General features: G+C 33.3%; 3 protein-coding genes and 1 long non-coding RNA gene across 8 annotated transcripts; all 4 read left to right on the top strand.

Annotated features, from left to right (window-relative positions):
- Positions 1-2,347: 2,347 nt before the first annotated feature.
- LOC103500516 (uncharacterized) lies at positions 2,348-6,701 on the top strand. The gene is made up of 2 exons (XR_007821359.1): positions 2,348-2,767; positions 5,794-6,701. It is a non-coding gene; the product is annotated as an uncharacterized LOC103500516 (long non-coding RNA).
- Positions 6,702-11,919: 5,218 nt separating this feature from the next.
- LOC103500519 (uncharacterized) lies at positions 11,920-15,709 on the top strand. Its single transcript, XM_008463857.3, has 2 exons — positions 11,920-12,360; positions 12,908-15,709. The coding sequence occupies exon 2, from the start codon at positions 13,090-13,092 to the stop codon at positions 15,211-15,213; it is 2,124 nt and encodes a 707-aa protein (XP_008462079.1). The 5' UTR covers positions 11,920-12,360; positions 12,908-13,089; the 3' UTR covers positions 15,214-15,709.
- Positions 15,710-15,854: 145 nt separating this feature from the next.
- Positions 15,855-18,242, top strand: LOC103500518 (uncharacterized). Its single transcript, XM_008463856.3, has 5 exons — positions 15,855-16,227; positions 16,310-16,380; positions 16,467-16,547; positions 17,252-17,295; positions 17,859-18,242. Exons 1-5 carry the CDS (start codon positions 16,053-16,055, stop codon positions 17,956-17,958), a joined length of 471 nt encoding a protein of 156 aa, XP_008462078.1. The 5' UTR covers positions 15,855-16,052; the 3' UTR covers positions 17,959-18,242.
- A 925-nt stretch (positions 18,243-19,167) lies between these two features.
- On the top strand, positions 19,168-25,562 carry LOC103500520 (nuclear pore complex protein NUP133). Of its 5 annotated transcripts, none has more exons than XM_017047325.2 (8): positions 19,168-19,520; positions 20,054-20,178; positions 20,267-22,075; positions 22,422-23,143; positions 23,222-23,374; positions 23,488-23,830; positions 24,335-24,405; positions 24,858-25,562. In XM_017047325.2, the coding sequence occupies exons 1-8, from the start codon at positions 19,327-19,329 to the stop codon at positions 25,413-25,415; spliced, it is 3,975 nt and encodes a 1,324-aa protein (XP_016902814.1). In that variant the 5' UTR covers positions 19,168-19,326; the 3' UTR covers positions 25,416-25,562. The 5 variants fall into 5 exon arrangements, with proteins under 5 accessions (XP_016902814.1, XP_008462081.1, XP_008462080.1 ...); XM_008463859.3 differs by having other exon boundaries at positions 19,169-19,520; positions 24,332-24,405; XM_008463858.3 differs by having other exon boundaries at positions 19,169-19,520; positions 24,329-24,405.
- Positions 25,563-26,002: the final 440 nt, after the last annotated feature.

Here is a 26,002-nt window from a genome sequence, read left to right as displayed (position 1 = left end):
AGTGTATAATAATATTTTAAAAAATTTGTTAATATATCAAAATCTATTAATAGATTTCTAATCATCAATATTTGAGATAATCATCGATAAATTTTTATTGTTGATATATTTTATTTTGGAAGAGCATTAACAAAATATTAAAACTATTTACAAAATATTGAATCTCGTTAAATTCTCAATTAAGTTTTTTTTATTATATTTTATAAATAGTTTCATTTTCTTATTATCCATAATAATTATAGTATTTTGAATCTAATTATTATATTTTAAATTTTCTATTATTTCTCCAATTTTTTTGACTTTTCAGATAGGTCTTTTAAAAAATATAACAAAGCGGCAAAATATTTACAAGCAAATATAAAAAATGGTCCGTCAACTATGATGTTAATAAAGCATGTGGGATCATTTAGATTTGGCTATTGTTTAAAAAATGATCGATTTAAAACGATTTATTTTTTCAATTCTATCAATTAATTTTTTTAATTATATCATTTAATTTATTTTTTAAAATTTTAGATAGCCAAATCCAAATTATTTATTTTTTCAATTCTATCTTTTAATTTTGTTAGAGGTTTATATTTGGTTATATCGTTTAGATTTAGACATTTAGATTTAAATGACCAAAATGAGAGAAGAAGAAAGATGGAATGTCAAACCTTAAATATTTAAAAATTAACTAATTTTATATGTTACACAATAGTATTGTTATATTTATGAAAATTTACATTTTTCTTGATCAAAGTATTTTAAAAAAATCTTTGTATTTTTTTTAAATTATTATTTTGAGTTAGAATTTTTCTTTTGAAGTATATTTTATCTTTAAAGTTAAATTTCAAATAAAAATATAATTATATATACAAAAATATAAAAAAGTAATACTTTAAAGACTTTCTAAATCCGTGTAAAGAAAAAAAAAAGACTTTTAGATAGGGAGAGATTATTAAAATACATTTTGAAAACTTAGAAAACAAATAAAAGACTAAAGATATATATTTTAATAATTTAGAGATGGAACATACCTATTTTTAAAAACAGCGTCGTTTTAGCATTTCTTTTTTCAATTTATGTGTTGAAGTGTTGGTTTTAGGAACTTGATTTGAATGAGTTTTATGGATTTGAAGCCTATAATAATATGGACATATTGTTTTTAAAAAGTAAATCAAAGATTAATACGAAGAGTTTAATTTGTATATTCAATCAAATATTTAATTTTCAATTAGTAGCAACCCATCAAATCACAAATTATAAATATATAACTTTGAGATTTGACAATACAAGTTTACGTCCCCTGAGGTATACACTCATGCTTTTTATGTTAGAAATTATTTAAAAGTGTATCAACACAACCACAATTTCACGCGAACATAGCTCAACTAAAATCATATATTCTCGATCAAGATATTTGAGCTTCAACAGACACTGTAAAAGAATTTATTTTTTAAATTCAATGATTTGTGTAAATATAAATTCGAAAATCCATGAAGTGAATAAATCAAATCAAATCAAATATCCAATTAAAAAAAAATATATATATATATTTTTTATTGTTTCTTATCTCCATTACTATGTGCTTTTCTTTCCTATCTCCCTATTCATAGAGATAGAATTCATGTTCGAATTCATGAACTAATGGAATAGCTAATTTTTTTTCGTAATTGAAAACGATGGGTTATTGATATTTATAATAAATAGTATTTTAGTAAAGAATTAAGTTATTACTCAACAAAGAATTTTTTTTAAAGGATGAGATCAATTCAGAAGTAACCTTTTTCTTTATTATTATAACAGACAGAATTCTATTAGGTTATTTTGGGGACATACGATAGATTTTTATCTTATAGCATTCTAAAAAAAAACATAGTAAGACAAGATAAATAATCCCGATACGCTCCTTAGATTTATTTAAGGCCCTCAAGGAGCTGTATGAGGTAAAAATCAACGGTCAGACCCTAAATTAAATAAAGGGTGCCACGAACTCAGGGTAAGGCAAAGCCGTAAGGAAGACAAAAGAGAAAGCAGATAGGATCCGATCTCCGATCTCTTCGGATCTACTAATCACAATATTTTCCTAAATGATTTAGGAAAGAAAAATATAGAATATTCAAAACCATTGAAATGAACCAAAAATCACTCAAATAATTTTTTTTGTTTTTGCCCCTTTTTTTTCCATCTTTGAAACCTTTTTTAAAATTATTATTAAAGGGTTTTTTGAAACTTGAAAGTTATTAATCAATGGTTTATTATTTATAACAATTCAATATGTTTTTAACTTTTTTTCTTTTTTAATTATTGACTTTGGGTGGACTTGAAGTCTTGAAGTAATAAAGTATGCAAAGCTACCGTGTGTTGCAAATGTGAACGAGAAAACTCCCTTTGTGTTCACATTTTGGTACCTACTTAGTCTCCATCCATTCCAATAATAATTGATCTAGTTTGATTAATTATTTGTTTTTATACGCTTAAAAGTTATGGGTATGTTTGAATTGTCTAAAAAGATTATATTTTTATAGTATTTTTCACTCTAGAATTCTTGCTGTTCTTCATCCACTCTTCATCAGCAGCTACATGTCAAACTTCAGACAGATATGCTCTGTTACAGTTCAAGAAAACCTTCATTTCTGATCCATATTTCCTCAGCTTCTCTTCCAAAGATTGCTTCTCGAGGCGTTGAAGGTGAACCAACCATATGACTGCTGTTCATAAGATGGCATCTTATGCTTTTGGATTTATGGGTGATTTAAAATAGTATGGCAGTTAGTTCAAGAAGGTGGTTTCAAACTCTTGCAAATGTTATTTTCTGAGAAGTGTTAGATATAATATTTAGTTAAATTTACCTAGTAAGCAGACCGGAAATGTTGTTGGAATTAACCTTGCCGGTGGCTGTCTTTATGTTCTATCGACTCTAACAACACCTCTTTGAACTTGTTCATCTCTTAAACACTAATCTCTCTGACAGCAGCTTCAACCTCTCTCAAATCCCTTCAGGCATTGGACAACTTTCTGATTTGAGGCAGCTGGATCTTGACAATTCTAGGCTTTTTGGACAAATCCCATCGGCAATTTCGAGGTTGTCTAAGTTAGAGACTTTGCGTTTGAGTAGGGTTAATTTATCTTCTGTATTTTCTTGCAAATATGTGTTCTTTGGTGTCTGTTAGCTTAGGAGAGTGTAAGTTGAGTGGGAATTTTCCTCAGAGAATCTTTCATTTACCAAATTTTGCAACATCTTGTTCTTCCTTACAATCCAAATCTCTTTGGTACCTTCGCTGAGTTTAACTTTAATAGTTCTCTTCGAAGGATATGGTTTGAAGAAAGTTCATTTCATGGCGAAATACCTTCTTCCATTGAAAATCTCAAGTCCATGACTTATTTGAAGTTAGGAAATTGTAGTTTTTCTGGGATAGTTTCTGACTCACTTGGTAATATTACTGGACTACACGAGTTGGAACTTCATTTAAACGACTGTAGTAGTGGTCGAATTCCTCCATCACTCGAACGCTTAACTGAGTTGAATCGTTTGTTTCTTAGCTATAATGATTTGGTAATGCAACTTTGTCTTGGGTTGGTAACAGAACAAGCTTGTTTTCTTGGGTCTTTCTAGGATTGGTTTAAGTGGTACTCTTATGCCTTCTCTTGGAAATTTGACTAAGATTGAACAGCTTCTTTTGGGTGAAAATGGATTCAGGTGAGGTTCCATCTTGTATTGGAAATTTTGCCCAGTTAACTGATCTTTATCTGTATGGAACAAACAAGTTGAGTGGTTCAATCTCAAAGTCTACCAATCTGAAGGATCTTTACCTTCATTATAATCACTTGAATGGGACTGTGGAATTAAGGATGTTCTTGAAACTTGGGAACCTTACTGAGCTTCACCTAACTGCCAATGAATTAACAGTTCTCAACGATCAAGTCGATAACCAAAATGCAACTCTTCCTAAGTTCAATCTTCTACGACTTGGGTCCTGCAATTTAAGTCAGATTCCAACATTTCTTGAAGATCGTTGGCCAATTGCAAGATTTTGGAGATGATTTACTTGAGTGATAATCAGTTTACTGTTTGTTTTCCTTTTTGGATTGGAAGACTTCCAATGTTAAGACTTCTAATACTTCGGTCGAACCACTTCCATGGAAAAATTGAAGAGCCTAAAACCAATACCGAGTCCCCATGTTACGAATTATCGATTTCTCCTACAATAACTTTTCGGGTAATCTCCCTTTGAAGTATATAACTAGTTCAAAAGGAATGGAGATTTCGAACACGACAGTGTTGACGTATTGAAACACGTAGGTAACCTTCCCATCAATCGACAATGTTTGGGCTCTTGAATTTTTCTTTTCCACCACGTTAACCATCAAAGGTAATAAGAGAGACTACTCAAGAATCCAAGAGTGTTTTTGTGAGTTTCGATCTCTTCAGCAATAAATCTGAAGGCGAAATACCAAATCTTATCGGCAATCTAAAACGTCTTCAATCTCTCAACCTTTCCCACAATGCACTTACTGGCTCCATCCCATCATTGGTGGAGAATATGACTCAACTTGAATCTTTGGACCTATCACACAACCAACTCTCAGGACAAATTCCTCAACAACACTCACAACTTGATTTCCTTGCAGTATTTAACATTTCTTACAACAATCTCTCTGGTCCAATGCCGCAAGACAACCAATTTAACAATGTTGACAACAGCTCCTATGCCGGGAACGTGGGATTATGTGGAGATCCATTGTCAAAAAAATGTGGGGATTTAAAGCCACCTTCAACAGGCTCTAACGAGGGTGAAGATGAAGGATATGATCTTCCCATTGGGTGGACAGTGTTGATTGGATATGGATGAGGAATGTTTGTTGGAATGATTGGGAAACTTCATGCTTACAAGGAAGCAAGATTGGTTTGCAAAGACCTTCAAAATTTGAATGCTCAAAAACTGGGAGGACTCAAGGTGAAGGAGAGACCCTGAATTGGCTAGACAATTGAAGAACGTTGAAGAACACTAATGCTCTATCTTACCGTTTTGTTTTTTCTGTTTTTTCTTTTCTTACACATATAAAGATATAGCACTCTTGATGTAATACAAAGAATAGCATAGGGAACTTTGGTTTAATACACATGTAGAAATCTACATTCCTATAATGTGTTTGATGTATCAGGATGCAACTTCTCAGGGACTATTCCTTCTTCACTTGGAAACCTCACTCATCTCAAGATATTAGTCCTTCATTCAAACAAATTCAGTGGCCAAATTTCTGTTTCCTTCAAAGACCTCACTCAGTTAAACTTCCTTCATCTCAGCTCCAATTATTTCACTGATGCAACACTGTCTTGGGTTGGTATGCAAACCAAACTTGCATATTTGGGTCTTGCCATATATCAGCCAAATTAAAAATGATGTATGATGTTCTATCTTTACTTTGAAACTTGAGTTTTCTTATTTACCTTGACATTTCTGGTAACTCCATTGGTGGTTTGCTTCCTGGTTGTATGGGGAATTTCACTTCTTTGGAAGTTCTTAGACTGAGCGATAACATGGAAGCATTCCTGACATGTTCATCAGCGAAATCAATCTACGAGCAATTGATTTCAGGCAAAACCAATTTCAGGATCAAGCTCCAAGATCTTTAGCAAACTGTCAAATGTTGGAAAACATAGACCTCAGTCACAATCAACTAACTGATGTTTTCCCCTTTTGGTTGGAAGCTCTTCTAGAATTGAGACTCCTAAGGCTGCAATCCAATCAATTCTACGGGAATATCGAAGATTGCACTTTATTGATCTTTCTTATATTAACTTTTCAGGTAACCTGCCACTCAAAGCATCAGTAATTGGAATGCCATGAAGATTATTACTACCCCAACTACCAAATCATCAAATATGAAAGCAAATAGTACATGTTTCTTTTTTGCAAATTATGCTTGGGCACTTGAGTATTATTACTCGATTACCATAATCAATAAAGGCTATGAGAGAAGCTTCTCCAAGATTCAAGAGGCTTTCACCAGTATGGATCTCTCAAGCAACAGATTTGAAGGCGAAATCCCAGATGAAATTGGCGAATTAAAGGGTCTACATTCTCTCGGTCTGTCTCACAATACACTTAGTGGTCGAATCCTACCGTCTTTAGGGAACATAACACAGCTTGAATCTTTGGATCTTTCAAACAGCAAGCTTTCAGGGGAGATTCCAGAAACATTGGCTCAGCTCACTTTCCTTCCAACTTTTACTGTTCCCAAAATAAACTCTTGGGTCTAATACCAGAAGGGAATCAGCTTAACAACATTGAAAGGAGTTCATACGAGGGAAGTGAAGGATTCTGTGGGAAGCCATTGGGGAAGAAATGTGGGGAATATGAGGCCAAAGACAAAGAGAAGAGAAGCGTCTTTGTTTGATTTTGGTTGGAAAAATAGTGTTGATTGGATAGCGTTGTGGGGTATTGTTTGGAATGATAGCTGGGATTTATGTAATCAAGAGAAGGGAAGCATGGTTTTTGAGGATTTATAGAGTTTGCACAACCAAAGATAAAGGTGAAAAGAAGAACAAACAATTGAAAGAGATGATAAAGTTCTTGTTTTTCCACCTTGTAGCTAGAGATGATAAGTGAGTTCTGTGATGTTTTCTAGAATAGTAAAAAGTGTTTTAAGCACTGAAGTGAATATAGCACCACTTCTTCTAAAAGTATTTATACAAATGTTTCACTTTAAAAACACATTTTCAAAGCATCTCAAAGTCTCTATAAGCATAAATCCCTAAAGAATGGCTTGAGTTTCAGTACCCTTTGTCTTCTATTTCCCTCCATAGCCATCAACACAGAAGAACTTAAACTTAACTGTGTCAAAGTAAAAAACAAAAGAACAAAAAAACTTTTCTGTTTCTATTTCCTATATTTCTTTTCTATAAAAATAAGTTTAAAATATTATTTTGATACTTTTCGGTTTTTTTTTGTTCATTTCGATCTTTATACTTCCAAAACTTAATTATAGTCATATTAACTCTAACATTTGGTCATTTGTGTGTCCATTCTTTGAAAACAAACAATCTTTTTCTTTTTAATTCTTATACAATTAAGAGGTGACCATTTAGGTTCAATTATTTGGATTTCTATCTCATTCCTTTTATCGATATATACTTTAGCTAGACAGAATTTGTTCACTAAATTTCATAAAATGCAGCCATAAATATGTGTTTAAAGAACTTTTCTATTGTGTATCAAGTTTGTTATTAAAATTATGAAAGTAAGGTTAAAAATAAAATGGTCACTTCTTAAGGGTGGGTTAAAAAAAATATTTTTGGTCCTAAGCTATTGTAAATATCGTTGGAATCAAATGTTGATCGTTGTCATACCGTGTCAAATCACTGTCTTGAAAGCAAAATTCGGTGTAACTTCAGTGCTAAATCGCATATGTCAATTGCTCCTGTTAACACAACTCCCCAACTCAAGCGTGCACTCACATATGTCGGTTGCTTCACAAGATTAATACAACTTTCCAACTCAAGTGTGCAGAAGTGGAATCAGAGAAGAAATTGCTCAAAGAAAGTAATTAGAATTTTTGGTGAGAATTCCACGCCCCAAAATCTTTTCTTTAAAATATATATGCAAAAAGAATAATGTTTTTAGAATTATAAAATATATTAAATATATCATTATAACCATAGAGCGGTTACAATATTTATAATAATAATAATAATAATAATAATAATAATAATAATAATAATAATAATAATAATAATAATAATAATAATAATAATAATAATTAATTTTCAATTCAAACATCAAATATAAATCCGTACAATAATAGTTATTACCAACAAGTAGTACAATTTAGTTTTTAAACTTGTTAGTAAAGATTTAGTTCGTATATTTTTAAATTTGTAACAATTTAGCCTTCGTACTTTAATAAGTGACCATTAAGAAGTTCACATACTTTAAAATTTGTAATGATTTAGTGTGTGAAATTTTCAATCAAAATTAAGCGTACTACTTTATTTTATAATGGAACGTTTACAAAAATAGCAAAAAAAAAAAATTATGATAATAGAATCCATGTCACACATTTTCTAAGTTGCAAAAATAACAAATTTAAAAATTGATAACCCTTTTACAACTTTATGATAATCGTCTGATATATATAATTACGCAACGTAAAAAAAAGTGTCATAGATTGTTATTTTCTAAATTTTTTTGTCGTCTAATATAATCTTCCATTTATAATTATGTAAATTTGATTTCATATTAGTTTATCAACTGTTGCATAAGAAATTTCATTAAAATCATACTAATATATTTTTTCGTAAATTACTATCAATCACAAACTAAAAAAAAAAGGACTAAATTGTTACATATTAAAATTGAGTTATAAATTTGAAAACACCATTTTAGAACATGTCCAAGTAAAGTTGGTATTTTTATACACCATTTTTCATAGGAGAGATGGGAGGGGGAGAGAAAGAGATAGGAATGGAGGGAGAGAGACAAAAAGAGAGAAAAAAGAAAAGGAAAATTCCTCCTAATAATGAAAAATCAATACAAATGGTCACCTCATTGCATTACAAATTTGCTTAATCATTATGATATGTTATTTTTCGGTTAATGAAGTTATCTTTTCAAATTTGAACGACAAAAATGTTTATTTTAAAACTTTATGAACTAAATAGACACAAATCTTAAGCTTAAGAATCAAAGTGTATTTTCAACTTAAGTTTAAGAGTTGCATCAAGAGGATAAAATAATTTAACCTAACTCAACTCAGATCAACATCAAAGTAAGACTAAGAGATCAGATTAGATAAAAAACACTTAACACATACGTAGATTGAAGTTGAAAGGATGTTTAACTAAAAATTCTAAAGCAGGACAAGGGAGGTTCGAGGGAAGGAAAGTTAGAGAAAGATCCAAGAAAAATGATCTTATTTTTAGCTTTCAAACATAAATTTTATGCTATTCATCGTCACTTTTAAATATTAAAACATACCTCTATCAATGGATATCTCATGTGCCACCATTGTCCAACTTTCTCGACTAACTAGGAGTTAAGTTTATGAGTCATCTACATGCATACTTTCTTTTTGTTCTACTATTTATTTTATTGATTCTTGTATGGGTGGAAATAGTTTGGTTCGGTTCGGTTCGGTCATCGAGTCGAACTAAGTTGATTTATTGGTTCAAACCGAATCGAACTGAATCATATTTGTGTGGTTCGGTTTGATTTAAAGTTTAGTTTTGGTAATTTTAAAACATTTTAAGAATAATTTGATTCGGTTTTAAATTCGGTATTGTTCTTTAAATTAAAAGTAGTTCATTTTTAATTTAGTTTTACTCTTCTTTTATATATAAATATAAAAATAAATATATAATAGTTAAAAATTGTTTGATTCTATTTTTAATTCGGTTTTAAATTTCTTTAAATTGGGTCGAACCGAATTTTTCGGTTTCATTAAGTATTCGGTTTGGTCTTAGGAAACGGCTCGATTTTTTGCTATTCGAATGTTCACCCCTAGATCCTTGAATTTTGATATGTGATCGTTTAGTTCCGATACGAAAAAATTAGTAATATTTGGTTTCTATTGCGAATAAATTCTTAAGATTGAGTGAGACTTCTTACATATATGTTGGTCGATAAACTAGATCGATATAAATGACGATAATGTCTTAATCGTAATAGTAGTAATGGTGATGATGATAACAACAATGTTAAGATTTAGAAACTAAATTGTTACGGAGTTTTAAATACTAAATTATATATCTCCTAATAACGCATAGATATACAAATTCCAAATACATTTGAAATGTGTCTCTAATAGATTGAATTATGAAAAACTATCGATCACACTATAACATTTTTCCTTAAAAGATTACTGTGGATATAAATTGTTTTTTTTTTCTTAATGAAATGATAGAAATGGTGACTTTGTTATTTAAAGAAAACTATGTGATAAATTTTTTTATGGATTAGACTACATTACTTGGCTATGAACTATATGATATATTATCAAATGATTTTTGGTTGTTAAGTATTATGATTATTTATTTGATATATTTTTCATATTTTAATATATTCAAGTTTTTAGTATAATTTTTAAAACAATGTTTCTAATTTTCTAAAAATAATTTTTTTTTTCAGAAAATAAGGTAGGAAATAGAATAGTAAATTTAGAGGTGTGTTTCACACCAATGATATCAATGATTATTGAAAATTAAATAAAATTGAAAATTTGAGTTTTGGTATGAACTAAATTCATAATTAATTATATTATTAATTATTAAAAGAATCTCTAATAGGTAAGGCTCTCATTAGTGACCTATTTAATGCATTCTTATTGTTTGTGTTATAGGAGGCATTAATGATGATACAAAGAACCATAGATGTAGGTTAAAGTTTCTCCATAGTAATTTCAAGATAATTTATCTTATAAAAAAAACTTGGTATTTTATTTTTATTCTTATTTAGTTTCTAACGTGGTCCTTACTTTAAATGAAAAAACAACGGTACGGTTCTATCATATCCAACATGTAAAAAAGATAAAAGAGGAATTTACAAGATCAGTGGTTTGATTATAGGAAGTTCAGTGGTTCTCTAATTCTCGAGCAAGAAGTTGTCTACCTACAAAATCAATAGGGACATTCTACACTCACAAAAGTGTTATTTAATGATGTGTATGTGGTACTAGCTTACACAAAACCTAGAAAGAACATGCTTGTTTTTTCAATGTTGCTAAACTATTACAGGAGAAGTACCCTCAAGATAACGTGTGTAGTTTAGGTTACATGTAGAACCAAGAAAAGAAAGTTCAGTAGTTCTCTAATTCTCAAGAAGGAAGTCGTCTACCTCAAAGTCGATGAGAGTTTCACACTTGCAAAGTGTTTAATGATAGTCGATAGTACTACATATGACCTAAAACAAAATTGCATGCACTTGTTTAGAGTTTCCTCGAGACTACTAATAGTTTTGGATTATATATAAAAAAGTCTATGAGTTCTTTATTCTATTTCTTTGCAAAAACTCAATCACATGACACTTTAAAACCAAATTTAAATTCTCATCGTAATAAAAATATCATAATACAAAACACATTCCCTACTCAAACTAAACAACACAACTAGCTTTTCATATTAGGTTTTTGTTACATCACCTCAATAGCACAAACACAATATCTAGTTATAAAACTTAATCGAAACTAAAGCTAATATACTCAAACTTTTAGTAGAATATAGATTAAGTTAAAATAGAGGCTAAATATTACATAGTGTCTAAAGTTATAAGTTATATAACTTTAAAAAAAAAAAGGTTTGTTAGTTATTTGTGATCATACAACACATAACTATAACAAACTATGCATATAAAATGCATGAATTAAATCAAAAACATTATCATACATTTGAAAAATGACATTTGAATAAATTTAAACAAAAAAAAAAAAACAGAGAGAGAGAAATGAAATCAATTCCTACTTTTTTTTTTCTCAAAGATTCAAATGGTAAAAATCTGATTTGATTTTAATACAAGCAAAAAAAAAAAAAAAGAAAAAAGAAAGAAAAGGAAAAATAGTAATATTCTTTATAATTATCTATAAAAGAATTAAAAATTAGAGTACAATTTAGATAAAATTAATTTATAGTTAATAAAAATGGAAAAAAGAATTAAAAGGGGAAATAATTAGTGACCTACATTATTGATTTTTAGTTTAAGCAATAAATTAATCTAAAATTATCTGTTTTCCACTGTTGATTATAATTTATAAAATGGAAAATACGAAAAAAATAAAAATGAAAATGAAAAATAATAATAATAAAGGAAAGGTGAAAATTATATTATTATACATTAAATATATATATATATATATATATATATATATATATATATATATAAAAAATGGCGCACGTTAGCAGGACGCACCATTAAATAGGATATTACAAACCCATTTTACAAGATTATATTTCATTTTTATTATTATTACATTACACTAATTTTTTTCTCCTCCTAATTTTTCCGACCGGCGGCGATCGAGGGCCTCTATCTCCAAATTCCTCGCCGCCGCATCTTCGGAGCCAGAGCCGGGTCCGGTCCGGATCTAATTCTTCCATGTCCGACCTTCAGATTTCCTCAATTTTATGAACCCTAATTTACTCTTCTGTGCACTTCCAGTTGCATTTTCCCCTCTTTTTTGAAAAAAGGGGGAAAATCCTTTTTTTTTAGGGAAATTTCTTCGGTTTTCGCGGTAGGAAGTTGGTTTGAGTGGGTTAGTGTCTCTGGTACAGTGAGATTTGCCTACAGGTGAGCTTAATTTTGCTCGATGTTCTAAGTACACGTGGCGATCTGGATAGTTACCACCTCCATTTTGCTTGCTCGGATTTCAGTGAGCTTTTTTTAGGTATTTCTTTTTTTTTTTTTTGTCTTTAATTTTTTTGTATTTGTAGCGTATGGATTCTTTATATGTGCTGTTTGGTATTTTAAATGTATTTCCTTTTTGGGTTTTAATTGAGTAAATATGGGTATTGATTTGAAAATTAAGCTGAATTTTGTGTTTTTCAGTGGATATGGATTTGTTACGAAATGGGGTTTGTGGTTTTGGTGTTAAGTGTTTGAATGCTGAGGAAAATGAAGACGGTGATGGGATTTTGAGTTTTGTAGTTGTGACTGTACTAAGTTTACTGAGAAATGAAAATGTCGATATCGTCGAATGATTTGAGATTAGGACTGGTTGATTCTTTTACTTCAAAGATCGAGATTCTCAAGACTTTGATTTTTAAATTCCGGTTACTGTAGCCAGCTGCTAAAATATCAAATATGCATGAATTTCCAGTTCAAGATCTTGTGTTTTTATTTTCCTTCCTTCTTTTTGATTACCATAATGAGAATTCTCCATTTTATTGACTCTGAGATTTTACCTTTTTTGCGTTGAAAAAAAAACTGTACAGGAAGTGTTGGTTTTCTCAAGCTTATATTCCCGTGGGAACGTTGACATTTGTGCCAACTATTAAGGAACGTGGAAATGTGGATATGTTTGAGAATGTGGCTTCATGAGCTGTTAAGAACAACTCACTGGTCATAGCCTATTCTGTCTCCCAGTTTTTGGTATTTCACTGATTAAGATTTGTAAATGGAAGTGAACAAAGAGGAGGCTCTTAAAGCAAAAGAAGTTGCTGAGAAGCGTTTCGGCAAGCGAGATTTCAATGGGGCAAAGAATTATGCGTTGAAGGCCAAAACTTTGTTTCCAGAGATGGATGGGATATCTCAAATGGTGGCAACTTTTGATGTTTACGTTGCTTCTGAGATTAGATGTAATGGAGAGGTGGATTATTATTCCATTCTTGGATTGAAGCCTTCTGCAAACAAAGAGGCTATTAAAAAACAATACAAGAAGATGGCTGTGTTGCTTCATCCTGACAAGAATAAGACCGTGGGGGCTGATGGAGCATTTAAGCTTGTTTCTGAAGCGTGGGCTCTACTTTCAGATAATTCCAAGAGAAATGCTTATGATATCAAGAGAACCTCACAATTGGGATCTGGAGTCAACCACCAGCCAAATCTATCTTCAGCTCATGCTTCTGCGGCTACAAGTTTTAACAACTATGCCAATATGTCCATGTCCCACGGTAGACTTGATACCTTTTGGACCGTTTGCACCTCCTGTAAAGTTCAATATGAGTATCTTCGGAAATATGTGAACAAGAAACTTCGGTGCAAGAATTGCCGTGGTGTTTTCATTGCTGTTGAAACTGGAGCTGCCCCAGTGAATGGTTCTTTTCCTTACTGCTCATGGTCAAATGTTGCTGGTAATCGATATGGAAGTCATGGGTTTGAGGGAGTTACGTATATCCCAGGAGATACTAGCTTTTATACTGGGCATGGTTATGAGTATGTTTCAAATGTGTCATTCCAGTGGAACTCATCATCTGGAGTTTACACTCAAACGTTGGGCCCGAATGGACCGTCTTCGGTTCCTATTGATAATGTTGGTCAAACCAATGGACATTTCAGCATGTCAGCAGTGAAAGACAAGGCAAGAGTCAACGGAAAGCGCGCTACAAAAAACAAGTTGGCCAATATGAATGCAAGCACACCCTCTAGCTGTATTGAGATTTTGGGATGTGATTTCAATGCAGCTGATAAGAGAAGGAAGGTTGTTGCAGAAGCTAGTTTGAGAAACGGTTATGTGGAGAAGGGATCATTGCCTGCTTCAGATTCAGGATTAGCTAATGGAAATGCTACTGTTAAGCATGAGCCTGTAGCTTCCTCTCCGACTGAGCTTTCAGCTAAGCGCAACCCTGTTCCTCCTGCATTCGACGCCAGAAAGCTGTTAATTGAGAAGGCAAGGACTGTAATTCGCAAGAAATTGGAAGAGATGCGGATTTCTTCAGCCAATGCAGCACATGAGAAATCAAAGACGGGGCCCCAAGTTAGTATGGTTGGAAAGACTGGACGGGCACCTAAAACGACTAATTCTGATGTATCTGGCCGTTGGTTAGAGAAAGATAGAGCTGGACCTATCTCAATAAATGTACCTGATTCTGACTTCCACGATTTTGACAAAGATCGCTCAGAAGAATGCTTTAAGGCAAAGCAAATATGGGCACTGTACGATGAAGAAGATGGTATGCCTCGCTTGTACTGTCTGATTCGTGAGATCATCTCAGTTAAACCATTTAAGATTCTTATAAGTTACTTAAACTCCAAAACTGATGCGGAATTTGGATCAGTCAACTGGTTGGAATATGGGTTCACAAAATCCTGTGGAAATTTCCGTGCTTGGAACTCTGACGTTGTTGAACATATCAACATCTTCTCTCATCTCTTAAGCCGTGAAAAAGCTGGTAGGGGAGGCTGCATTCGGATATATCCTAGAGGTGGAGACATTTGGGCTGTTTATCGTAACTGGTCATCCAACTGGGACAGATCGACTCCTGATGAAGTGAGGCATCGTTATGAAATGGTGGAGGTTCTTGATGATTATTCTGAAGAGCTTGGTTGCTGCATCTGCCCCCTTGTCAAACTAACTGGATTCAAGACGGTATATCAAAGAAATGCAGATAAAGATGCCATTCGTTGGATTCCAAGGAAAGAGATGGTACGGTTTTCCCACCAGGTACCCTCTTATTTACTGAAGGGAGAAGCTAATAACTTGCCTGAACATTGTTGGGATCTTGATCCGGCAGCTACTCCTGACGAACTGCTCCACACTGCAACAGAAAATGAAGGGTTGACTGAAACCCAGTTGAGCTAAGCAGGAGAAAGAAGATGATAATGGATTGGAGTCAATCTAAGCAGTCTTAACCAAAGTTAGGTCTAACTGTACAAATATGTCTCAAGAGTTTGGCCAAATGCCATTACAGACAAGACGAGAAATCTACAGTTGATTTGGATAATGCTCGCTTCTACGACAACGAATTTAGCTTCAAGTAAATTTCACTTTTACGAAAGGACTATCTCTTATCTGGACTTAATCTTTAAAGGAGCACTTGAAAATTTTTCGTTGGCGAGCAACTTTGAGGCTTATTATCCTGAACTGCAGCACAACAAATACAACTATTATGCTACGTTCCCTGCCTTGTTAATCAGAAGAGCTTTGTTTTTTTTTTTTTTTTTTTTTTCTTTTTTCCAGATTAGTTTCTCTTACTTTGTTCTAATGGAAAATGATCAAGAACTTGGATGTTTAATCGCTTGATTTTGTTGTAAAATTTGAAGCTTCAATGCTTTGAGGCCTCATTTCATACGACAAACCACTGTTCGTCTCATTTCCTTTATGCTCCATGATTCTCCTCGTTCACATACTCAAAACGCCATAAGTTGTGTCAGATTAAATTTACCATAATCTCTCAGCGTTCGTCAGGGAGTAATATCCATATCCTCTGTGTAGTACAATCTGAATTCTCATTCATTAAATCAAATGAGATTAAGTAATCTTTTGCTTAGAAAAGTCAAACCCATTGACCGGTCAGATGAACAGCGCCGGTCAAATCTTCAGGTTCTGCAGATAAACAAAATGGATAATGAAATCAAACAAGCAGGAGAAGAAGACCCCTTTTTCCTTTATCTTTTCCTTTTTCATTGTCTTGGGCCGATATGTCGGCTGTGGACTCAAAGCAAGGAGAGCGACAGGTCGTTTTAACTTCAAACCAACGTCATCATATGGGGAAAAAAAAGAAAGAACCTTTCACAAAATCCCTCGTCGAAGCAAACCCAAAAGCAAAGAACAAGATGAACCCACTTTACTGGCACAAAGTTGCTGCGATTTCTGGTAAAATGATTTTCCCTTCGATTCTCTTGTTGTAGCTTCGCGATTATGATTTCGATTTGTGATTTGATTTTGGCTTTAACAGGCGTTGCAGCTCTTGGATTGGGCACGTACGGCGCTCATGGTTTCAAACCCAAAAATCCAGCTTATAAAGAGGTTGATTTGATTCGTCTTTGATTCGATTTCTTTGATTTGTTCTTCGATTTGATTTTGATTGTTGGTTTGGTTTCAATGTTGTGAAGGTTTGGCAAACGGCGTCTCTGTACCATTTGGTTCACACAGCGGCTCTTCTTGCTGCCCCGTCGACCAAGAACCCTAACATTGTAAGTTTGTAGCACCACCGTTTTTGTATATAAATTTTTTCTGATCATTTTGGGTGAAGTTTATTGATAATCCAAACTTTTAACAAACGATTATTCATCTGGTCTTACCTGAAAGTAAGCCCTAATTTTAAAGTTTTGGGTATGGTGGAATTCAAAGCACGAGATGATGTTAGGTTTCTTGGAATGTTCAAACCCACAAATAAAACTACTTATATGTCTAACCCTAACTTCTTTTTTCTTTCCTTTTTTTTTTTTTTTTTTTGTTTTTGGAAAGGATTACTTTCTCACAATATGATTAGATTGCAAAAACATAAATGAGCTCTTGAAAACTATTTTATTTAGTTTTCAAAAACTGTCATTTTAATTGATCATATAGTTATCAAATGAGACGGTACATTGTAGTTTTTAAATTTAGAGGTATTCAGTTCAGTAGAGATTAATATTGAGGCTTAACTTACAAGTTTAGGTTCTTTCGAAGGGAAAAGGAAAGAAGGTCTTAGCCTATGTTAGGTAAAATATTACACAAATAGAAATATAGATAAATTAGTACAAACACAATTATACATAGTTTAATGTAAATGGTACTCATTCACATCACATGTTTACAAATATTTTATAAGATAAAGGTACTCATTCAAAATTCTCCTACTATTTACTTTGTTTGGTCCTTTGATTTTTTCTTCCCCTTTTTTCTTTTGAGACAGTTTGGAGGCCTTTTGACGGCTGGAATCCTTGCATTTTCTGGCACGTAAGTTACCCGTTTTCTTTTCCATCTTCGATGTTTGTTTGGATCTCTTCTTTTTAGCTCTAACTTTCTATGATTTACCTTTTACAACATTTCGTACTCAATTTTTCCCCTGAAGTGATAAGCCCAACATTTTATTCAAATGATAAAAAATATCCCGAAGAATACTTGATCGACTGAGTGTAATTAGATGAAAAAGAATATATCGTAAGAGATCGATAATGAAGTGTTTAACCCAAAAGCATTTGATAAACCACTTATTGGTTACTTCTTTACTAAGCACTTAGTAAAGTGCTTGATCCAATCCTCCTGGAAGAGATACTTAAATAAGTCATTTCAAACATATCCTAAATTTTTGCATAATGACTAATAGATTTGATTTCTGTTATTTTGTTCCCAACTTGATGAAAGTAAGCCATGAATAAACAATGATTGTGCAAAAGATAGCTGTGGATTCAATTTGAGATGTCCACCAGTTTCCTTCCTTTTGGCAATGCTCCATATTGAACTCATCTGTTTGTTATGTTTAAGAGATGAATAATTAAGAATGTGGGGTTGCATTGCAGGTGCTATACTGTTGCTCTTCTTGAAGATAGAAAATATTCTTCTTTAGCTCCATTTGGTGGCTTTGCTTTCATTGGTGCATGGGCTAGCTTGCTCTTCTAAATTTTCCCAGTTTCGATATGTTTACATTCGTTACTTAATACTTATCACGTCAATGTTTTTTGCTAGAGGTATCGGATTCTTGATTCAATCCATGTGTTGTGTTAAGATTTCAAAAATGGGAAATGATCCAAGTGCAGTATAAATAGAGTTAGCTTATACCATTTTTTTTGTAAAAGGTTCAGAATAAATCTAGCTCATTGAGCATACTTTCCTTTTGGGCAATCTGTACTTTACAAAAGAGAATAATAATACTTTTGTTTGCTAAAGTATGGCAATTAAACTTTTGGAACATGTGTAAGGGAAGTTTGTTTTTGTAATCGATTTTACTTTAAGGATTACAATCAAATGTTTGGTGAAAACTAATGTTTATTGCATGTAATGTTAAATTAAAATCATAAATTTATAACTGCAATATCGATTTATTGCTTAGGGAATAGTTGATGCAATTTTAAATTTAAGAGGTATCAAACAACGTTGAAACCATATATTTACTACCCTCGAAAAGGGTTTAACTTAAAAAGAAAAATAATTATTTTAATTTTCGTAGATTAACGAATGAAGTTATGTTCTTCTCTTGTTTTGTTCTCTAGTACATTAACGTACGGAGTTTAAATCACAACTTGATTTTGTTAAATAATTGTGAAGAGGAAATTTAATTATCTACATTTAGACTTATAATAAACATATTATTAAATTAAATTAAAAACGGTTAAATAGAGGTTTTAACTTTCGATTTTTAAATTTTAAACTAATCAAACGAAAACAAATAGTCTAAAGTATTATTGAAAAAATATAAAACGAAAATTGTTAAAAAAGGAACCTTAGATAAAAAAATTTATATATTTATGTAGTTTAGTTTTAAGAGGGTAAATAGTTTGTGAAATTTTTCTGTATTTTTGAAATAAAATATTAAATAAAATCCAATTTTATATTAATCTTTGTTTTTTTTTAATGTTATCTAATTGGATTTTATTTTTTGACCAAACCTCTTGCTATTATACCGAAAAATAGAAGGTTTAATACAAATTAAATCAAATAAAATATTTTCAAAATTTAATTGTAAAATTAATCTTCAACCTTGTTAAAATTAAACCTTCAATTTTTATAATTTGGAAATCCAATTTCCAAACTGCCACCATATTTGTAAGAATAATTTAGGACTAATTTTGGAATTAAAATAAGAAAAGCAACAAGGGATTGCTGGAGGTGAGTAGGCTTGACCACACTGGATCATTATTATCTCCGGCCGGAGTCTCCCGCTTTCCCGCTTTTCAGCTTTCATTTCTTTCACACTCCCAACCATAAGCCCTAAACCCTCAATTCCATTTCTTCTTCTTTTTCTTCAATTGTTCTGTGGATTAGGCAGCAATGTTTTCTCCCGGGACGAAGAGACGCAATTTAAGCTCTCGAACAGACCGCACTTCCGCTCCAGCCACCCAGTCTGATTCTCCGATTACACCAATCTCAGCCATCCGCAACCCACATCTCGATAATCTGGTCCCCAACCGCCCCGGCACCGGCACTCCCGCTCCTTGGGCTCCTCGCTTATCCGTCCTTGCAAGGTATTACTACCACCATTGCTGTATATGTCTTTAGCTTGTCAGAACTTTAATTTTACTCATTTCAGTGTATCTACTCAGTTTTTATATTCGGTTCATTATCCACAGTGGTAGATAAGTTGGTTTGTGGGCGTTATTGGTAACAAGGTGATGAATCCAATAGTTATTTGTTGAAATGAGATTCCCCTTTTGGTGGCTTTTTTTCTTTTTTTTTTCTTTTTTTTTTAAATTCCCGTTTATTTGGTAATTGGAGTGGGTTGATGGCTATTTTTAGTGGTATTTAGATAATTGTTAGAACAAGAATAATCTGACCAAGTATAAATTATAATATGCCTCTTGTTTCTTGATTTTCCTTGTTGATTTGGTGCGATTCGAGAGTGCTTGTAAAATATGTATCAAGGGTTTATTAGTTAACAATTTATGTTTTAATAGAAAGGTGTTTTCACTCATTTGCTCATCGGTTGCTTCTTGTCGTATAAGTCATAACTTGTTCCCAATGTGGAGAATGTTTAATTAAATCTTTTTTATCTTCCTAGAATTTCACCAGTTAATAGAAGTGATAAGGAAGATGAGACAGATCCAGTTAAGCCTGTCTATGTTGGAGAGTTCCCCCAAGTGGTGCGTGATGAGCAGGCTAGTCTTATACAGCAGTTTGTCACAAGTAATGATGTTAATTGCAGTAAAAAGTAGTTTATAGTTCTTGATGCTCCTATTTTCTTTGCATCATGATTGGTTTTCTTCCCTTTCAGGTGGTGGAAGCATGTCAGGTGGAATGGATGCCAAAACATCCCTTGCTTGGATTATATGCCGAGACAAGCTTTTTCTTTGGACATACTTGTTACCTGTGGCCACCATGAAGTGTGTTGTTCGCGAACTTCCAAAACACATTTTAGATAGCAAAGATATTGGCAGAAATAACAATGATCATTGGTTGCTCAGCGTTGTTAGTTGGGATAGCCAAAGTCGAAGTTTAAGAAAGTCAATTAAACACCAAAATTCTGTTGGTATAATAATCTGTAATAAAAAAACAGGAGCTGTTGCGTATTGGCCTGATATCTTCTCAGATGGAGAAACTGCTCCAGTTACCTGTCTAACATCTTCCCATGAGCCAGCTCCAATTTCGTCATTTTTTGATGGGAAGATCACTTCCCACAGAAATCAAAGTATGAATAGACCAAGGACATTCAACTCTTTGATTGCCTCTGCGGTTCCTGATTCCCAGTACGTTTGTGTCGCCCTTGCCTGTAGTTCAAATGGCCAGCTTTGGCAGTACCACTGCAGCCCTATGGGAATTCAATGTACTAAAGTTTCTCAGGATATATGTGGTCTTCACAGCCAAGAGGATGGTAGCTCGCAATATCTTGTGAATGATGGGTATCCAAGGTCTCTAACTTGGTCTCGTTCTCGGCTTCAATCAGATAAATTTAACAGGAAGTTTTTGCTTCTGACAGATCATGAGATACAGTGTTTTTGTCTTAAACTTTTTCCTGATGTACAAGTGTCCAAGCTCTGGTCGTATGAAATTGTTGGTACAGATAACGATTTGTGCATTAAAAAAGATCTAGCTGGTCAGAAAAGGATCTGGCCTCTTGATTTGCAGGAAGATGAAGAAGGTGCAGTTATCACTATTTTAGTTGCCACACTCTGTAAGGATCGCATTAGTAGTTCCAGTTATATACAATATTCCCTTCTTACCTTGCAATACAAATTTGGGGCAGACATAGATGCTAGTGGTGATAAGAGGATATTGGAGAAAAAAGCCCCAATACAAGTAATAATTCCTAAAGCAAGAGTAGAAAATGATGATTTTTTGTTCTCCATGAGACTTAGGGTTGGGGGCAAGCCTTCGGGATCAGCCCTCATTCTTTCTGGTGACGGAACAGCAACTGTCTCCCATTACTATAGAAGCTCCACGCTGTTGTATCAATTTGACTTACCTTATGATGCGGGGAAAGTATTAGATGCTTCAGTTCTTCCATCTACAGAGCATGGTGAAGGGGCTTGGGTTGTACTGACTGAGAAAGCAGGAATATGGGCAATACCTGTAAAAGCTATTGTTCTTGGTGGAGTTGAGCCTCCTGAACGAAGTTTGTCACGTAGGGGAAGTTCAAATGAACGATCAGTGCAAGATGACACTAGAAGCCTCAATTATTCTGGCAACATTGCTAGTACCCGCAGTTTTGATGTACAGGATGTTGTGGATAGAAAAAAGGCTAATATGGCTGGAATTGCACATCGAACGGCTCGAGATGAAGAATCGGAAGCTTTGCTACGCCAACTTTTCCATGATTTCCTTTCATCTGGTCAAGTAAATAACTCTCTTGAAAAGCTGAAGAATTCTGGTGCATTTGATAGGGAGGATGAAACAAATGTGTTTACAAGGATGAGCAAGTCAATTGTTGATACCTTAGCTAAACATTGGACTACAACAAGAGGTGCTGAGATTTTGTCAATGACTGTTGTTTCTACTCAGCTGATGGACAAACAGCAGAAGCATGAAAAGTTTCTTCAGTTTCTTGCTTTATCGAAGTGCCATGAAGAGTTGTGTTTGAGACAAAGTATGTTTCGACTCATTTTTAATGCTATTTTTCTGCAGTATATCAGTAGATATTTGTTATTTACTTCTAAATTGAGAACCTTTGTTAATTTTCACCTCATATGCGTTTTTTGTTGGTATGTTTTTTAAACTGGCATAAATGGTCTAGATGCTTTTTCTGTCTTCGGATGTTTATTCTAGGGCAATGAGTTTCTATTTCTGATTATTCTTGGCATTGGTTTGGACTCACATCGGAATTGGCTTGATTTGGCACTCAAAATTTTGTTCTTGGATTGGGAAGGTAATTTGTGAAGGTAAAATATCAAATATAAATTAATGAACTTGAAATGTGGCCCTGATACATGCAGGAAATTCTTTGCAAATTATACTGGAGCATGGAGAAAAGCTTGCTGCCATGATTCAGTTAAGGGAACTGCAGAACACAATTTGCCAAAACCGTTCAACTGGACTTGGCTCCTTGACTTCTAATTCAGAAACTCCTATGTCAGGTGCTCTATGGGATCTTATTCAGTTTGTTGGTGAACGAGCTCGTCGAAACACTGTTCTTCTAATGGACAGAGATAATACTGAAGTGTTCTACAGTAAAGTTTCTGAGCTAGAAGAAGTATTTCATTGTTTAGACAAGCAGCTAGATTATGTCGTAAGTGCAGACGAATCATATGTGGTCCAGAACCAGAGAGCTTGTGAACTCTCTAAAGCATGTGTTACCATTATGCATGCAGCTGTGCACTATAAAAATGAGCATCAGTTATGGTATCCACCATCTGAAGGCTTAACACCTTGGTATTGTCAACTGGTTGTGCGGAATGGGCTATGGCGCATTGCTTCTCTCATGCTTCAGCTTTTAAATGAAGTTTCTGAGCTTGATATGTCTGCAAAATCTGATTTACATTGCTACTTGGAACTATTAACTGAAGTTCTTCTTGAGGCTCATGCTGGAGCTGTCACTGCGAAGGCAGAGCGTGGGGAAAAAACCGAAAGCCTTTTACATGAATTTTGGAGTAGAAGGGATTCACTCCTCAGCTCTCTTTATCAAAGAATAAAAGATTCTGTTGAAGCTGAGAATAAGGTTTTTTTTTTCTTGCGTGATGTGTGCTTGTGACCAAGATTCTGGATCTGAATTCATATTAAACACATCGTTTTGCAGGATTTTAGGGGAGATTTGGTGGAGCAAAAGATCGAAAGCCTCAGGAAGCATTCTTCACGTCTGTTATCTGTTGCAAAACAGCATGAATGCTACAGCATTCTATGGGAAATTTGCTGTGACCTTAATGATCCGGAGCTGCTCAGAAAACTTATGGTATGTAGTTCTGTAATTTCATTGCTTCATTTGATTTTTGCAAATTTATATATTATTTTTTTTATAATATATGGTGCTTGGATTTGATTGTTTATCATGGCATGGTGCTGCAGCATGAGAGCATGGGGCCTAAAGGAGGGTTCAGCTACTTTGTTTTTCAAAAACTTCATGAAAATAAACAGTTCTCCAAGCTTTTAAGACTAGGAGAAGAGTTCCATGAAGAACTCTTGATTTTCCTGAAGGAGCATCCTGAACTTTTGTGGCTTCATGAGCTGTTCCTCCATCAATTTTTCTCTGCATCAGACACTCTACATGGATTAGCTCTGTCTGAAAGTGATGGACCTGTGATGGCCCCTGAAGTTGGGACGGAAGTTGAATCTGACCATTCTAATTTAGAATTAAGATTGGCAGATCGAAAGCGACTTTTATACCTCTCAAAGATAGCTTTAATGGCAGGTATTACTCAACTTTGGTCATGCATCGATCCTATCCTTTCCATTGTTTGTGTCCTTCCCCAAGATCTTAACATATTTATTTGTGAAAAGGGATGGAATCCTCTCTCTCATGTGCTAGTCCATCTTCTGGCCGGTTCGCTGGCTTCATTAAATATCATAGTTCATATCCCTTAAAACATTAAATATCAAAGTCGATCTTTCCAGGATTACACATTAGATCTTACTTATAAGTTATCCCTACCTACATGCTCGTAGGAATGTACTCTCTATCTTAAACGCCTGTGTATTGCCAAGATGATTCAATAGTTTATCTCTATAGTCTATGCTATGTATCATATTAGGGAAATACTGTTGTAGTGATTAAAATGTTTATCTGTAGTATTTCCATCACTTGAGATCTATCCTCTATGTATGTTAGTAACGTTGAACTCTGATGTGCAATGGTGATTGGCGGCTTCTGAAACCTAATTATCTTTATTAATTTTTTTTATTTATTTAGCAGCAGCAGGTAAAAATGCCGAGTATGAGAGTAAGTTGATGCGCATTGAGGCTGATGCAAAGATACTTAAGTTACAGGTTGGTCTTCTTTTGTAATGGTGAACTTTATTGAACCTGCTTAAATCTTGACGTCTTTGTCACCTCTGATTTTTGAATTATTTCATCTCATCTTATTCATATGATGCGCGCGCGCACACACACAGTAATATACTTATATAACTTTTTGTTAAATTGTTGACTTTTTTCTTATTCTGATTTAAAACTAAAGATCTAAATTTTGCAAATGTCCAATACTTCAGTTACTTAATCAATAGATATCAAAGAAGAGAAGGACTCATCAAGAATTACTTGTCGTTCTGGAAATAAATAGTTCATAGGTTTGATATTAAGAAAAATGCTGGTCTGCCCTTTTAATTCAAGCATGGAGACTTCAAGCTCTTTTTTCTTTTTCATTAGTTTTTCAACTTTGGTTTATAGACATAATCTCATCCATTGCCTGGTTGTTTCACCTGATTCTTTGTTTCTTATAGGAAGCCATTTTAGATATCTATCATGCCGTCGAAACAGAGCAGCAGCTTGACAGTGAACTCCTCCATCCCGATCGCCTTATTCAACTATGTCTCAAAGCCAAAAACCCAACCCTCTCATTGATGGCTTTCGACATATTTGCCTGGACCAGTACTTCGTTTCGTGAAAACCACCGAAAGCTCTTGGAAGAGTGCTGGAAAAACGTTGCAGATCAGGACGACTGGAATTTACTTTATCAAGTGTCTGTAGCTGAAGGATGGAGTGATGAAGAAACAATAAAAAACTTGAGAGAGACAACTTTGTTCAAAGCTTCAAGTAGATGTTATGGAGATGGAGCAACAGAAGTGTTTGGAGAAGAAGGATTTGATGTAGTTTTGCCCCTAAGACAAGAAAACCTTGAAGGTGGTTCTATACTGAAAGATTGTATGGGTTCTGTTGAGGCAATACTAATGCAACACAAACATTTTCCTGAAGCAGGGAAGTTAATGGTGACTGCCATTATGTTAGGAGTGGAGGATTATGATGATAGAGTGGAAAATGATCCTATTTTGATGGATTAATGTTAGTTTAATTTGATGAAATTGTAGGCCAATTTTGTTTTGTATAAAACTCCATCTAAGTCTTGGCTGCTGCTACATTTTCTCTCCCATCCCCCAAATTTTGTATATTTTCAGGTTTGAGCCATGTTAGCAAAATTTCTTCAACAACTTTTTTGTTTCTCAAAATTTTTAGGTAGGATTAAATGACTCCTAAATTAGAAATCATAAATTAGAAAAGGTAATTGTGTACTCAACTTTGATGTTTTGTTCACACCTATTAGTTTATGATTTCTTTATTATTATTACGTACGAATGTGAAATTATTCTTTTAAATCTTAACCTTGATGTTTTGTTCACAACTATCAAGATCCAAGTACACAACTATCTAATTTCACATAAAGAGATAAAATAAAATAAAATAATCATAAACTTAAATGTTTTGTTCTAAAATTCAAACTATATAGATAAAGTAAAATACACATGTATATATAAATAGATAAATTAAAGACAGTTAAAAAACTATCTTAGGATTGAAAATCAAGAAAAAAACGTTGATGGAAACTTAAAACAAAAATATTGTAGGGTAGAAAATTAATATAAATTTATTT

The sequence above is a fragment of the Cucumis melo genome, chromosome 1, assembly GCF_025177605.1.
Source record: "Cucumis melo cultivar AY chromosome 1, USDA_Cmelo_AY_1.0, whole genome shotgun sequence".
NCBI lineage: Eukaryota > Viridiplantae > Streptophyta > Magnoliopsida > Cucurbitales > Cucurbitaceae > Cucumis > Cucumis melo.
Note: the sequence above shows the minus strand (reverse complement) of the source record. Positions and strands in the feature narration are given on the sequence as shown.